At 53.6% G+C, this 13,311-nt stretch overlaps 5 protein-coding genes across 5 annotated transcripts; 2 read left to right on the forward strand and 3 right to left on the reverse strand.

The window, feature by feature from the left end:
• Positions 1–270: 270 nt before the first annotated feature.
• Positions 271–1,785, forward strand: J4E86_005791 (uncharacterized protein; the record flags this gene model as incomplete). The annotated part of the gene is made up of 2 exons (XM_051446323.1): positions 271–829; positions 878–1,785. The coding sequence occupies 2 exons, from the start codon at positions 271–273 to the stop codon at positions 1,783–1,785; spliced, it is 1,467 nt and encodes a 488-aa protein (XP_051303090.1).
• Positions 1,786–2,335: 550 nt separating this feature from the next.
• Positions 2,336–3,940, reverse strand: J4E86_005792 (uncharacterized protein; the record flags this gene model as incomplete). Its single annotated transcript, XM_051446324.1, has 7 exons — positions 2,336–2,422; positions 2,507–2,667; positions 2,738–3,048; positions 3,109–3,330; positions 3,402–3,485; positions 3,563–3,747; positions 3,803–3,940. The coding sequence occupies 7 exons, from the start codon at positions 3,938–3,940 to the stop codon at positions 2,336–2,338; spliced, it is 1,188 nt and encodes a 395-aa protein (XP_051303091.1).
• Positions 3,941–5,136: 1,196 nt separating this feature from the next.
• J4E86_005793 (uncharacterized protein) lies at positions 5,137–6,752 on the reverse strand (the record flags this gene model as incomplete). The annotated part of the gene is made up of 2 exons (XM_051446325.1): positions 5,137–6,068; positions 6,119–6,752. 2 exons carry the CDS (start codon positions 6,750–6,752, stop codon positions 5,137–5,139), a joined length of 1,566 nt encoding a protein of 521 aa, XP_051303092.1.
• Positions 6,753–7,750: 998 nt separating this feature from the next.
• Positions 7,751–8,859, reverse strand: J4E86_005794 (uncharacterized protein; the record flags this gene model as incomplete). Its single annotated transcript, XM_051446326.1, has 2 exons — positions 7,751–8,681; positions 8,729–8,859. The coding sequence occupies 2 exons, from the start codon at positions 8,857–8,859 to the stop codon at positions 7,751–7,753; spliced, it is 1,062 nt and encodes a 353-aa protein (XP_051303093.1).
• Positions 8,860–11,321: 2,462 nt separating this feature from the next.
• J4E86_005795 (uncharacterized protein) lies at positions 11,322–11,738 on the forward strand (the record flags this gene model as incomplete). The annotated part of the gene is made up of 3 exons (XM_051446327.1): positions 11,322–11,370; positions 11,423–11,512; positions 11,572–11,738. 3 exons carry the CDS (start codon positions 11,322–11,324, stop codon positions 11,736–11,738), a joined length of 306 nt encoding a protein of 101 aa, XP_051303094.1.
• Between the last annotated feature and the right edge of the window lie 1,573 nt (positions 11,739–13,311).

The raw sequence follows: 13,311 nt of genomic DNA on the forward strand, positions 1-13,311 counted from the left end.
TTCGTGTGGCCATAGCAGAAGATAACAGTTCGGACCTGCTTAGAATCGTAGGGCAGGTACGCCAGCCAAGTACGCTTGCTGTCTTGGAGTCTTGGAGAACAGCCTCCCCATTACCGGATGAGGAAGCTGGCAGCAATGCTCTTCTCTAAGAGGCTCGCGACACATAGTACCAAGCCATCGACCTTGAATAAATAAGAACAGGATGGCGACAGTCTGTGTCTGTACGACTTTCAATTTCTACTCGTCGCAGCATTATTATCGCAGCCTGCCATGAAGGTCTCCACGCTCCTCGGTCTGCTTCCCGGCGCTGTTCTTGCATCCGATGTCTTGAGCGTCGCATTCTACGCGAAAGAGAAGAACCAGCTTTACGACTTCATCTCGGCCAACAGCGAGATCGACTATGGCTGCCGTCCTGTTGTCATGGCTGCGGGGGGCGAGCACAAGCTGCACGCTGTCATCTCAGAGGACCATTTGGACCACTTCAAGCGAAGCCTGGACCCTGAGCTCGTTCGCGTTGAGCTTCTACACAACATGAACAAGCGACAGACTGCGACTGCACCCATTGGCAAGGGTGATCGCTTCAAGGGTGGAAAGGTTGCGCCCCGGGGACTCGGGACTAGGAAGCCCAGCGAGTACGCCCAGCTCCAGAGCGCTGGTGTTTTCAACGCAGACGAAGTCTACACCGCCATGAAAGGTCTGGAGAAAGAGTACGGCATGTCCATCTTCACCACGCCACACAAGACCTACGAAGGTGCGAACATCATCGGTGGTGTTGCCAACAAGGCAGAGAAGATCAAGAAGGACAAGCAGTACATCTACTTCACTTCAGGTATGCATCGATTCATGAAGCTGTCGTAGATCAAACTAACTCGAGTAGGCATTCACGCACGTGAGCGCGGAGGACCTGACAACCTGATCTACTTCGTCTCTGACCTTCTCTATGCGAACGAGCACCGTATCGGTCTCACTTACGGCAACAAGAAGTACACCAACAGCCAAGTCAAGAAGGCTCTCGGTGCGGGAGTAGTCTTCATTCCCATGCTGAACCCAGATGGTGTGCGCCACGACCAAGCCAACAGCAACCTCTGGCGGAAGAATCGCAATCCAGCTTCTGCTAGGCCCAACGAACCCCTCAGCGTTGGTGTAGATCTGAATAGGAACTTTGACTTCCTCTGGAACTTCACTGAGAAGTTCGACCCTTCCGTCTCCCCAGCTTCAACGAACCCCGCTTCCCAGGCCTTCTATGGCACCGCACCATTCTCCGAGCCTGAGTCGCGAGACATGGCCTGGGTGTATGACGAGTACCCAAACATCCACTGGTACATTGACGTCCACTCTGCTGCCGGAACTCTGCTCTACTCATGGGGAGACGACGTTGACCAATCCCACGACCCCAAGCAGAACCTGTTCAACCCTGCCTACGACGGCAAGCGCGGTATCGTCGAGGACGACCTGTACAAGGAGTACATTGACCAAGAGGACTGGGACAACATCCGCATCGCAGCCAACCGCACCACCGATGCCATGATTTCCGTTGGAGGCCGCGAATACGTTCCCCAACAGGCTGTTGGTCTTTACCCTACTTCCGGCGCGACAGATGACTGGTCTTTCAGCCGATGGCAGGGTAATAAGAAGCTCACCAAGGTCTACGGATACACCATGGAGTTTGGTTACCCAACTAACTTCTACCCTACGAGCGAGGAGTACATCCAGAACATCATTGACACCAACGCTGGTTTCATGGAGTTCATCCTCGCTGCTGTTGAGATTGGTCTTAAGGCTTGAGCTTTTTCGCTTGATGTGTAATGGTAGTGAAAGGCGGCTCATGGTGCGAGCATGTGGTGGTAATGATGTCATGAGAAACGAGAGACGACGTGTAGTAGTAGCACCTTATACAAGAGAAAATCGAACACCCTACAGCCTACATCAAGATAATATTATGCAAAGTAGGTGACCTAACGTTAACATAGGCTCTAGGGTGTTTAGATTTTCTCTTGTATTAGGTGGTAGTGGTCGTTATATTCTCGTATTAGGGGAGCAACTCTTACTAGACGCAACTTGGTACCTTCAAGACTTGACCCAACGCTTGACCCACGCATGGCAACCTGCTTAGGATGATTGCGCAGTTCGTTGGAAGGAACGCCGTGCGGTATGGCGTAAAAAGGCTATCATTCGTCGTCATCGTTATCATTACTATCATCTACATGTTCCATGGCGATACAGGCACCTCTCCGTCGTCCACAAACCCGAGCTCGCTCCATGCCCTCCACCGTCCGTTTCCATCATCCCCACAACTCCGCCTCTCCACACCCCATCACAACCTCCATCCCATCATCTACAACTCCATGATCTCCTTGGGAGCCCCCATATAGCTCAACGGCCCCTTCTTAACCATCAACGTCATAACCTCATACAGCGTATCCTAGAACACACACCATCGTCAGTGAAAGCCCCAAACCAGCATATACATAATCGAGCCAAGGAGAGTAAGGAAATAGAAACGCACAGCAGCAGCCATAGTGGTTAATTCGGCGTTGGTGTCGTAAGCGGGTGCGACCTCGACAATGTCGGCGGCGATGAGGTTGATGCCTTCGAGACCGCGGATAATGGTGCGGAGTTCGCGTGTGGTCCAGCCGCCGGTTTCGGGGGTGCCAGTTGCGGGTGCGACTGTGCGTTCATACACGTTAGCTATGCCATCCATCTGTAATTCAACTCTCCCAAAGAATTATTAACGTACAAGCAGGATCCAGCGTGTCAATATCGATACTCAGATACACGGGCTTCTCCAGCCCAACCCTCTCGCGGATCTTCTTGATAATGCCATCGGTGCCGATCTTGTCCACTTCACGTGCTTCGACGATTTCAAAGCCGCAGTAGCCGTCGTTTTCGTAGTCAGAGGGGCCGGATAGGGTCGTGCGGATGCCGGCGTGGATGTTGGTGTCGTTTGCGAGGAGGCCTTCTTGGGCGGCGTGGAAGAAGTAGGTGCCGTGGTTTATGCTGGCTTGTTCGGAGGGCGCGCCGCCGAAGACTTTGGGGCGCCAGGTATCGCTGGTGGAGGTGTTAGTGGGAGCTTCGAGGGAGGAAAGACGAGGGTAGACGGTGGCTTACAGATGGCTGTCAAAGTGGATGACGGTGATGGGGCCGTATTCTCGGTTGATGGAACGGAGAAGGGGGAGGGTGATGGTGTGGTCTCCTCCGAGAGTGATCAGACGAGGGAGCGTCTTGCCTGTCTTTGAGGGGCCGGGCTTGTTGGCATGTGTGTGTGGTGGGCGGCTCAACAGTAGGTTGTGGCCTTCCTCTATCTGCTGGAGCGCATACGCGTTGTCGTACCTACACGAGCAAACGAGTTAGCACATCCTAACACCAGCTTCTCAAGCACGTAAAGACGTAAAGTAACTTACGAAGTAACAGGGATGTCACCGCAGTCCACAACTTTAGCCCACGAGTTGAACGGGTTCGCCGCGAGTGGAACGTTGTAGCCACCACTAAATCCGATTCTGCGTGAGCCTTTGGATCACGACACAATAAAAGTAAGCATGCGACTGCTTTCAAGGAAACATACTAGAGATTGAGGCGGCGGGAACCTTGTCTGATACCGCTGGGCCCGAAGCGAGCACCTGGGCGGTAGGATGTGCCAGTGTCAAAGGGCGCACCAATGAACGCAATGTCGAACTGCGTGTTGCTAGAAAGACAAGGGTGGTATGGGAGGCGGCCAAATGTAGATATGCCGGAGAAGATGGAGTCGGCCTGCAGTTATGTAAGTCATTGTTGTACGGCGTCATTTCGAGCTATCGATGCGTACTTGTTTGCCGCCATCACCAGGAAGTGTGTTGTACCACAGTCCCTCATGAGGACCATTCAAAGGGTCTTGGTCATGACCGTGGTCACCGTGCGCAGCTACCGCAGCCGCGAAGCTCAAAAGCGCGGGAGTGAACCTCATCTTGCTGGAGTCTCAGGATAACGATGGAGTGAAACTGGAGGAGAGGAGATGAATGAACAGATCTGGGGACCGCGGAGAGCTCACAGTAAATAGCTGAAGATATCGAGCGCAACTCTATCAGTGACTTGCTTGACCAGCGCACGTTAGGTAAACTGCTGTTAGGTAAACAACATTTTTTGGAGCTACCCCTGCTCCATGATGATGTCGTCTGCAGGCATAGCACCGTACTGCCTCCAATCGGTTAGCAGCTTCTTGGAGAAGCTACAGGCCTCGATATTGGGTTGACGTATGTTGTGAGCTCGGAGTTGTGTGCTTCGCGCGTGGAGTTGGAGAAGTGCTGCAATGAGAATTGGACTGGACTATTCCGCAGTCAACTATGTCTCCCTTTTGAATAGCCATCAGAACACCATGATGGTCGCACCAGCTCTTCTACCTCATCCGCGTACTCTTGCGCAACTTCATTTCACCGAGAACGACATGCACCAGCCGTTGCTGATCGATGTGGATACCCACCCCGCCATGCACGCATGTACAATGACGGGCGCCACGGTGATAAAACCCGGGGAATCCGACCAGTAATCTTCCCCATAGGCGATATGTAACGCTGATATTCAGCAGCCTCGATCTCTGGGTATCGCAGCCTTATCTGAAGCGAGTCAAGACGCGTAGCAAAGTTACGCTAGCTCATGCATGCAAGTGAGCTTTCCGGTGAGGTTGTTACGTAGTCTAGAGCTTTACACCTCTACGTAACGGTCTTTCGTAGCTGTTGTATGGTACGCGGATTGGTTCGATAAGAATTGTGTGATCCGGATGCATCCTTCAAGTGCGATCTCCGTGGCAGGTTAGGCGGTCGATTGATGGGCCGAGCTGCAGCGCATGCACGGTTGCATACATCGTTCACTCACGCGTTTCCAGTACGGGGTTCCATGCCATTGAGGAGGAAGCAAGGCGTGGGGTACGCAGCGATCGGGTAGCTGTGCGGAGGTGATGATGTGATGAGGAGTGAGGTTCGTTCGCGGAGCCAGGGTTCAGATACCGGCGGCACTAAAAACGTCTCGCTTAACGTATCGAGTAATTTTTGACACTTCGTGCATTGGTGGCTCCGGGCAGCTATCTATCTCTATTCCGTGCGTCTACACAGTAAGACGCGTTGCTAATACCTCCGAGGTCCGATCAACCTCAATGATGCGAGGCCACTATCTGTGTACCGGCGCTGCTTCATCTGGAGGCACGCCCAGCTCCGCCCTGTCATCCAAATCCATCCGTTCGAAAGCTTTCTTGACCTGGTAGTCCCAGTTACTCCACGCAACGATCGCCCATTCTGCAAATCCGACAAGATACAGGGCGATGCATTGGCCTACCCATAAGCCGCCAAGACCCCAACCGTGGAAAGCAAGCCAAATGCCGAGTGGCAGAGCTCCGCAGTAGTAGCTGACAATGTTTACCGTTGCTCCAATATGCTGTCGACCCATGCCTCTGAGCGCGCCTCCGCAGCTGCCATTGAGTCCGTCTGCGATTTGGAAAAGCGCAACGTAAGGCATTACCTTTGCAGTGAGCTTGATGACTTCTGCGTCGTCGTTGAAGATCTTGGCGTAAAAGTCCTTTACTCCCATAAGGACAGCCAGTACAAGCGCACCGAGCAGCATGCTAAGTACCGCAGCCACGTTGGCAGCTCTGGCGGCGCCTTTGGCATTGCGTGCGCCGAGGAGGTTTCCGACACGCGACGAGGTAGCGACACCAACTCCGAAAGGAATGGTGTTCATAACTTGGTCCGTGGTCATGATGACACTTTGCGCGGCGAGTGGTATCGTGCCGAGTTTGCCTGCAACAAGCGCAACAATCTCAAACGCCCACCATTCCGTGCCGACATGTATAACTCCGAGCAAAGCAAGCCGTGAGAAGGTCCAAAGGTTTTGTAGACACTTACGGTCCCAACCGCCCCAGCATTGCCATCCGTCGACGAAGCGAGCATATGCGAGCAGCAAAAGAAAGGATGCCCAGTATGCTATGCCGGTAGCAAGCGGAGCGCCGAGGAGGCCCATCTGGAAAGTGTACACGAAGAGGTAGTTCAGACCGGCGCTGAGGGGGGAGGTAATCAAGAGGACGTATGTTCCGGGTCTCATAATTTCTGAGTACGTCAGCATGTGTTTCCGGATTGCGGCAGAACAAGAACCATACCTTGAGCCTGCATATACTTCTTCAACGCCTCAAAGTATACGTAGCCAATACCGCCTGGGGCAAGCACCGAGAGAAACCTTGCCGAGTCTCTGGCGATATAGTCCTCCTGGCCGAGCGCTTTGAAGAGCGGCTCAGAGCAGAACCACACGATAGCGATGGGTATGTAGAACAGTAGAAGAACGACGAATGCGCGCTGAAGGATGATACCCAGGTCGTGCCGATTCTTGCTTCCGGTAAAACTGGCAGAAGCCAGCGTGTCGATCGCGGTCGTGCCACCAAGAGCGACGAGCCAACCAGTAGCCATTGCGAACATATACGAGAAGGCAGCGGTAGCCAATGCTTCTGGCGAGAGGCGGCCGACGATGAGGACGGATACTGTTTGCAGTGAATTCTGCAACGCGTATGCTACGACCACAGGCAGTGATCCTTTGAACAGTACCCAGAATTCGTGGAGGATAAGTTGGGACTTTGACGTAGTGCCATCTTCGAGCTCGTAGGTTTCGCCAGTAGACCATTCTTCATGCTGCGAGTCTGGGAGAAGAGATGTTCGCTCATCAGGCGTGGCGTCATCTTGGATCGACTTCTTGAGGAAGTTTGGCAACCATGACCGGTATTTGTTCGCTTCGTAGCCCATGACGAGAGGTAGATGAAGAAAAACGAAGAACGTGTGGAAAGTGAAGAGAACCCCCCAACAATGAGGTCTGATATGTAAGACAAGGCTCTTCCAATCCCGCTCTGATACCCACAAGATGAACACGGCAAAAAGCTCGCAAACCTTACATCACGCATCCTCTGCACATCCCAAATCCTCAGATAGACCCGGCATGACAGCACCTCTGACAATACAACACCCTCCCAAACCGGTGTAACCACGGGCGCACCTACCCTACCATGAGCGGCAAGACCTGCAGCCGCCAACAAACGAAGCAGCATGCATGCCGCCTCTAGCCCTAATCGACGTGTGCAAAGATCGGGGGCGTATCTTCCAGCAGGACGGTGCGCAGCTGTAGCCTTATCGACTTGCATCTGCGCGGTTATTTGACTAAGGCACTTCGGTAAAACGTTTTACGTGAGGCGAGGACGTACTGGGACGCGTTCGGATAAGTGTAGGAGAGTGGAGCTGGGAACAACGTTGATGCTATTGTCTGGGCGCGACCTCGGGGCGCTCGTTGCAAGTGCCGGCCACGCCGATGCTTCCCCGCAACATTGCGTGCTCGATTGCGAGCGCGCAAGAGAACGCCTCCTGCGTGCAGGGTGTCAATGAAGATGAATGTATGGCTTTTTTGCTGTAAGATATCGTGCGATGCCCGGAAGAGCCCGGTCGGGGTTTCACTGGAAGTTTAGCGAGTGTGCCGTTCACGTGGTGCAGGTCAAACTTTACTTGATTTGGCCCGTGTCCATGTAGCTCGGCACATCCACCAACAACGACATCAGGTAAGTTAACGAATAGTATCTTTCGGAGATCGATGTTGATGTGTCGTTGAATTCGTAATTACCATTAAACAAAATGATTCTCTTTTCCGATCTTTTCCGACCAAGATGACCACAAACCCGCGAGATCCAGCGCCAAACAAGCGAGAACATGAAAACAGAAGGGGGTATAAAACATTACTAGAACAAATGCCAGTCATCTTAAGCTTCTCCAGCCAGCGCAGCGGCGACAAGAATGTCAATGCCACTCGCATGTGTGCTCGGGTTGCCATTGTCGCTGGGCCCCTGCCACAGATCTATAATAACGCCACCATCAACCCTAGGCTGACTCCTCGCCGCATTCGCATTGCGCATGAAGAATTGTTGGACACCTTCTTGTGGTGCGTTTTCATACAGCGTTGATAGACCGCGAACGTATGCGCCCTTGAATTGCGAGGCGACGGGGTCGAGAGGGCCATCAGCGGGCTCGGTGAGGATACCGCTGCCGTCACTGAGTTTAGAAGTCGACGCCGTAGCGAGCTTGTAGGCCTTTTCGATGTAATCGCCGTTGTTTGTTGCGCGAGCTAATTCCGAGAGACCAGCTAGGACGATACCTTGGTTGTAAGTGAAGGTTGTTCTGCCGTTGTTCTTGCAGCTTGATGGATCGATGCCGTCGTTTACTAAGCTGTCGGAGTTGATGATACCGGACTTTTCGAACCAGTCCCACTCCATCTCAGCCCAGTTGGTGTAGTCCTCTTTCATCTGGCCCTCGGCCCGGTTTGCCAGATGGGCAGCAACGGATAAGAAGAGTTCGTTTGAGATGGCAGCAATGTAGTCGCGGTCTTTGGACCACCATAGGCCGCCGCCACACCGATTGCCGTCCCAGCCTGTAGTCATGTCGGCGAAGATGTCTCTGGCTGTGTCGAGGTACTTCATGTCTCCAGTGAGATCGTATGAGGCTATCCAGCCCATGGCCCACCACCCCTCGTCATCGTAAAATTTGTTCTTCCACCCATCTGCACCGTGCTGTTGGGACGATTTGGCGTATGTGGTGGAGACGATATTAATGGCGTGCTCTTTGAAGTCGGCATCCTGAATACCGAAGCGCGCGACGGTCTCAATAATGTTGCCAGACTGCCACCATAAGTCGTTCCTGGTAGATATTAGATTTGGCCATTGTGAGAGTGGACTACGACGTACCATAAACCAGTATCAGAGTTGTACCATTTTTCTTGTAGAGTTTTTATCGCTGAGAATGCGTCGTCGGCAAAGTCTGCGTATGTAGGAGTACAGTAGAGGAGAGGTATCAACAGCGCTGTGAGGTACTTCATGGTGGATTAAGCAATAGTGACAATAGGGATTATTGAAGTGCTTCGAGCTCAATGAGAGGATGCTGGCTTGATAAGGAAGTGACAACTAACGGAGGCGAACCGCTCTGTGTTTTATGTTTTCCCCAGACGCTGTGACTTTGACCGAAGCGACCTCGACTTCGAAAGTTTAGGCAGATGTATCAAGGAACCGGACTGTAGGCTGGCGTGTGAGTTCGATCCTAGTCACGGCAGTGCAGATAACGCCGAGAACTCCAAGAGAATACTGTACACAAGCAAACCTGTTCGACATATCGAATGTACCTATGGCATTCTCTGCCGCATAAAGTCATCCCTGCCATTACTGTGCTTGAGCTATTGTTAGAGCCTGTGGCACAGCTAGCCAGGCGGCCTTGCGGATTGTCAGGCATGGAGACTCATGCGGGCGAGAGCCGTCGACGAGTCAATGACTGTGAAAGAGGGTATGTCCATACATCAAACGGTGAGGTTTGGTACTGTGCAGCGGTAAGTAAAATTAGGTTTGTCGGAGCCTGATCGACGCGGACCCTATCATGAAGCGACTACTGTCTAGGAAAGCGCTAGAGCGGATCCGATCTGAAACACGGGGAACAGACGCTGGGTATACCTATTAGTAAGGCAGATATGGGAGATTGAAGGTTGATTGGTTGTATATCTGAAATATCGCCAGTTTGGTTAGGTCGGTTGTGGCACAGGGGCCCTTTCGTGGCTTGTGAAGCGTTGTCGAGCCTTGCCGACCCGGGGAGTTCGCTCAGGAGCATCGTGTGTAACGGCGAGCCCTTCCTGAGGATATCGCGCGACGCCGACGGCACAGTTGGGAGACGACTCCAAGTCGCGCGGCAAGACTCGAATGCATGCAACCCGTATAAGACAATGGTCGAACGTTGTTGTTGGCTATTGAATGTGGCTGTCAGGCCTCCCAGGCAGCTTTCATCGAGCATCCGACGGTCGCACTTCCGACTGCTGACCATGCTGGCATCATGCTGGTGATCGCTTTCATAGGGCGATGTTGGTATCAGCTATAGGAGTATACTATAGCCGGCGTTATCTGAGTTGTGCGCGGGCTCGGCCCAAGGGTGCCTGCGGCCGGCCAGGTGAGACCGCAGACCTCGCCGTGCAGACAAGGCCAGTTCTCCGATAGTGATTCGAGGCCGTAGCTGTGGCCGGAAATAGGTCCAGCCTTCTCCCGCTTCTTGTTGCTGACTTGCAGTTGTTGTGGTACCAATGGACGCGATGTTGGCAGGACTCAGCCTCGCCACGGATGCTGTGAGATCAGCCAAGGTTCATAGCAGACAGCGCGGAGGTCAGCAACGGATAACGGCCCGCTTCTTCTATGTAAGTATATGATCGGAGTTGTGCGCAGGATGTGCACAGCTTCCAATCGCCCAAGCGAAGGCTCGTCACATTGACGACGTTGACGAGATGAAAAGTGGATAGGCTGCGACAGATGTCAAACAAGTTTTCGCTGAGCGGCAAAAGGCCAGAATTAGCAACGCCGTCCACTGTACGCGCTGTACGCGTGAAGTCGATTGCCGCCGTTCAGCCGAACTGCAGAAGTCGGACGTGTTGATATCTGTAGGATGTTTGCACGCGCAGCGCGTGGTGTGGTGGGTGCCCAGGTGATGGATTGGGATTAGTGTGCAATGGTGATGATGCTGGTCACGTGCTGCGCGACTTCCTCGTGCCTCTGAGCTACGTCAGCGGGGTACTGCCCCACTAAACCCTCCCACTGTTCGCGTACCCGATATTGGCAAACAGCGGCTCCTTCTCCGGCGTATGGCTGTGAGCTAGAAGTAGGGCGAGGGGATAGTCCACCGTTTCCAAGAAAGAACTGGTGCTAATCCAACGCTACCAACTATGTCTCTACTACGCTACCAACTATCCAGAGTAAAAAGCATTTGCGCGAGAGGGGGAGCCGCAGCAGCATATGCCCCTCTATCCAACTTGGACAGCATATCTCACTCATAGCGGGGCAGTGTTCATCCCGCGGCAGAAGATCTGGAACCCGTACCCACCTTAAGCCGTGGCCAGATGACGCGAATGCCATGCAAAGGCGCCAGATTACCATCAATCACATATAGCGGAAGTGCTGATCTACCTATCGTGGCGGGCTGTGGCGTCTGCAAACTGGTATACATCCTGGCAGGAACCCCTGTAAACCCTGCCAACCGCACATGTGAAGGAGCAAGTAACAGGACCCACTGAGTACACGGTACGACTGCTGCTGCCCTCTCACCCACACCCTTTGCGGCTACGGTGCCTGCCTCGCGAGGGATGACGTACGGCTTTCGTAGCACGTCACTGCAGCCTGGACGATGCTGAAGGGTAGTATATAAGACTGCTTCTGCTTCCCTTTGCTCGAACCTTCATCACACTCAACTCCAATCAACTCAACTACAACTACTACTTTCAGCCCTCAACCAACCAATCAACCACCAACTACCAACATGTCTGACAACCTCCGCAAGGGTCTCGGCGAGCAAGCCTCCGAGAAGAGTAAGCTTACTGCCTTCACCCAACTTCAGTGCACCATCTGACAGTCTCTCAGTGACCCCCGACTCCCAGAAGTCCACCACCGAGAAGGCCAGCGAGAGCCTCACTGGAGCCGGTGACCGCGTTGCCGGTATGGTCCAGCCTGGTACGTCTCTTCCACTACTCACCACTTACCACCCGGCCATCAACTAACATACACACCAGAGGGCCAGAAGTCCACCGGACAGAAGCTCGGTGACGCCACCCGCTCAGGCGGCGACGATGCCTCCGCCCAGGGCCAGGGTGTCATGAAGCAAGCTCAGGACGCTCTCGGCAACGCTGGCCAGAGCATCTCCGACACCCTCTCCGGCGCCACTGGCCAGAAGAAGTAAAGCACTCGCTTCCTTCTTGCTGTTGCCTGGTAGCCACGATACACAACCCTCCTCTTACGACCATGAAGACCTGAGAATGGACGAACATGATACTGCGATGGATGGAACATACCCTTTCGGCGTGAAAGCCGCATATCTATATACCCTACCATGAATGAAATAACAATGATCAACAATCTGTCTTCTGCTGTGACCTGCCTTTCTTGCCTTTCGTTGCTTCTTTCACATTCAGCTGTAACTTCAACCATAGCTCAGTTGCCTTCCTGCTCATGTCTTCTCAAAGCACTAGTTGGGATTTCTCAACGCTCGATGAGTGCACCTAGCTTCACGTCTGCTGTGCCCTCACAATTATGGGCATAATGTGGAACCCTGGAAATACAGCCCGGAAGTTTGAGAGTGTAACTTGTTCATGATACACTTGAAACTCGTAGCATGTCCTATAGATCTTCATCTTCCACCTCCTCCATCTGCACATGCCTGAGTGTATTCTCCGCCGTCTTGGCCTCGTCAGATATGCCCTCCATCTGCCCCTTGGCCTCAGCAGCCATCATCTTGTACTCTGCTTCTTGGACCGCAGCCTCAGCAACTTGCTCTGCCATATCACCCGCCGATGTGTTCTGCAACCTCAAGAAAGCATCCAGCTCCTCATCCTCAGCTGTTCGAGGAACCTTCTCAGCACCTTCTTCCGTGTCATCCTTCTTCTTCCCCTCATTCATATACCCTCCTTCCCGCAACTTGTCAAACTCATCAGGTTCAAGTAACCGCCCCTCGCCCTTTGCCAGCTTGACCTTCTGCGCCACAGACGCAGGCATGAATCTTGTTGCTTCTTTGCGCAGATCGCGGACCTGGGGTGCGGCTTCGTAGACGATGGTGGGTTTCTTGGGTTCGGCGGGCGCGGCTGCTTCGTCTTGCGGGTCTTGTGGTAGGTATTTCCGCGGTATAGGCGGTGGTGTGTCGCGCGGCATGGGGATGCGCTTCACGTCATCGTCGGTGTCGCTGCTGTCGTCGTCTTTGCGCGGTCCGTCGCGCGATCGCTTGCCTAGAACACCGCCGCCTCTGCCTCCCCGGTCGCCTCCCCGCCCCCTGTCCTCGTTGTTGTATTGCCGCTCTGGCTTGAAGACGGGCGCTTTGTCGCCGAGTGCTGCGCGCGCCTTGTTGACGGCGGCGAGATCCTTCTCCAACTCCTGTAGCCGTTGTCGCTCATGTGGCCGTATTGCGCCGCTCTGGTCGAGTTCTTTGAGGTTGTCAATGTCGCGTTGTATGCGGTTGGGGTTTCGGCGCGCGAGTTTCTCGTTGCGCTGGGTCTGGAGGTTGGCTTTTTGCTTGCGGATCTGCTTCTGCTTCTCGGCCTTCTTGGCTTCTTGCACGGGGTTGTAGTTCTTCTCTTTGGCCATCTTGGCGGTCGAGGGCAAAATCGGGTATGAAGGAGGTTTGCGAGATTGTTGGTCGACAGCGCTGTACGGAAATTGAGATTCTGGGGACTGACGTAGGTCCGTGCTTGAGCCGCGGCGCGTCGCGAATGCGGTCTGCGATGGCACTCGAACTTGTTCAGCGACGCCAATTCTTGTCAACT

This window comes from Alternaria arbusti, assembly GCF_024043155.1.
Source record: "Alternaria arbusti strain BMP 1465 chromosome Unknown scaffold_6, whole genome shotgun sequence".
In the NCBI taxonomy this organism is placed as follows: domain Eukaryota; kingdom Fungi; phylum Ascomycota; class Dothideomycetes; order Pleosporales; family Pleosporaceae; genus Alternaria; species Alternaria arbusti.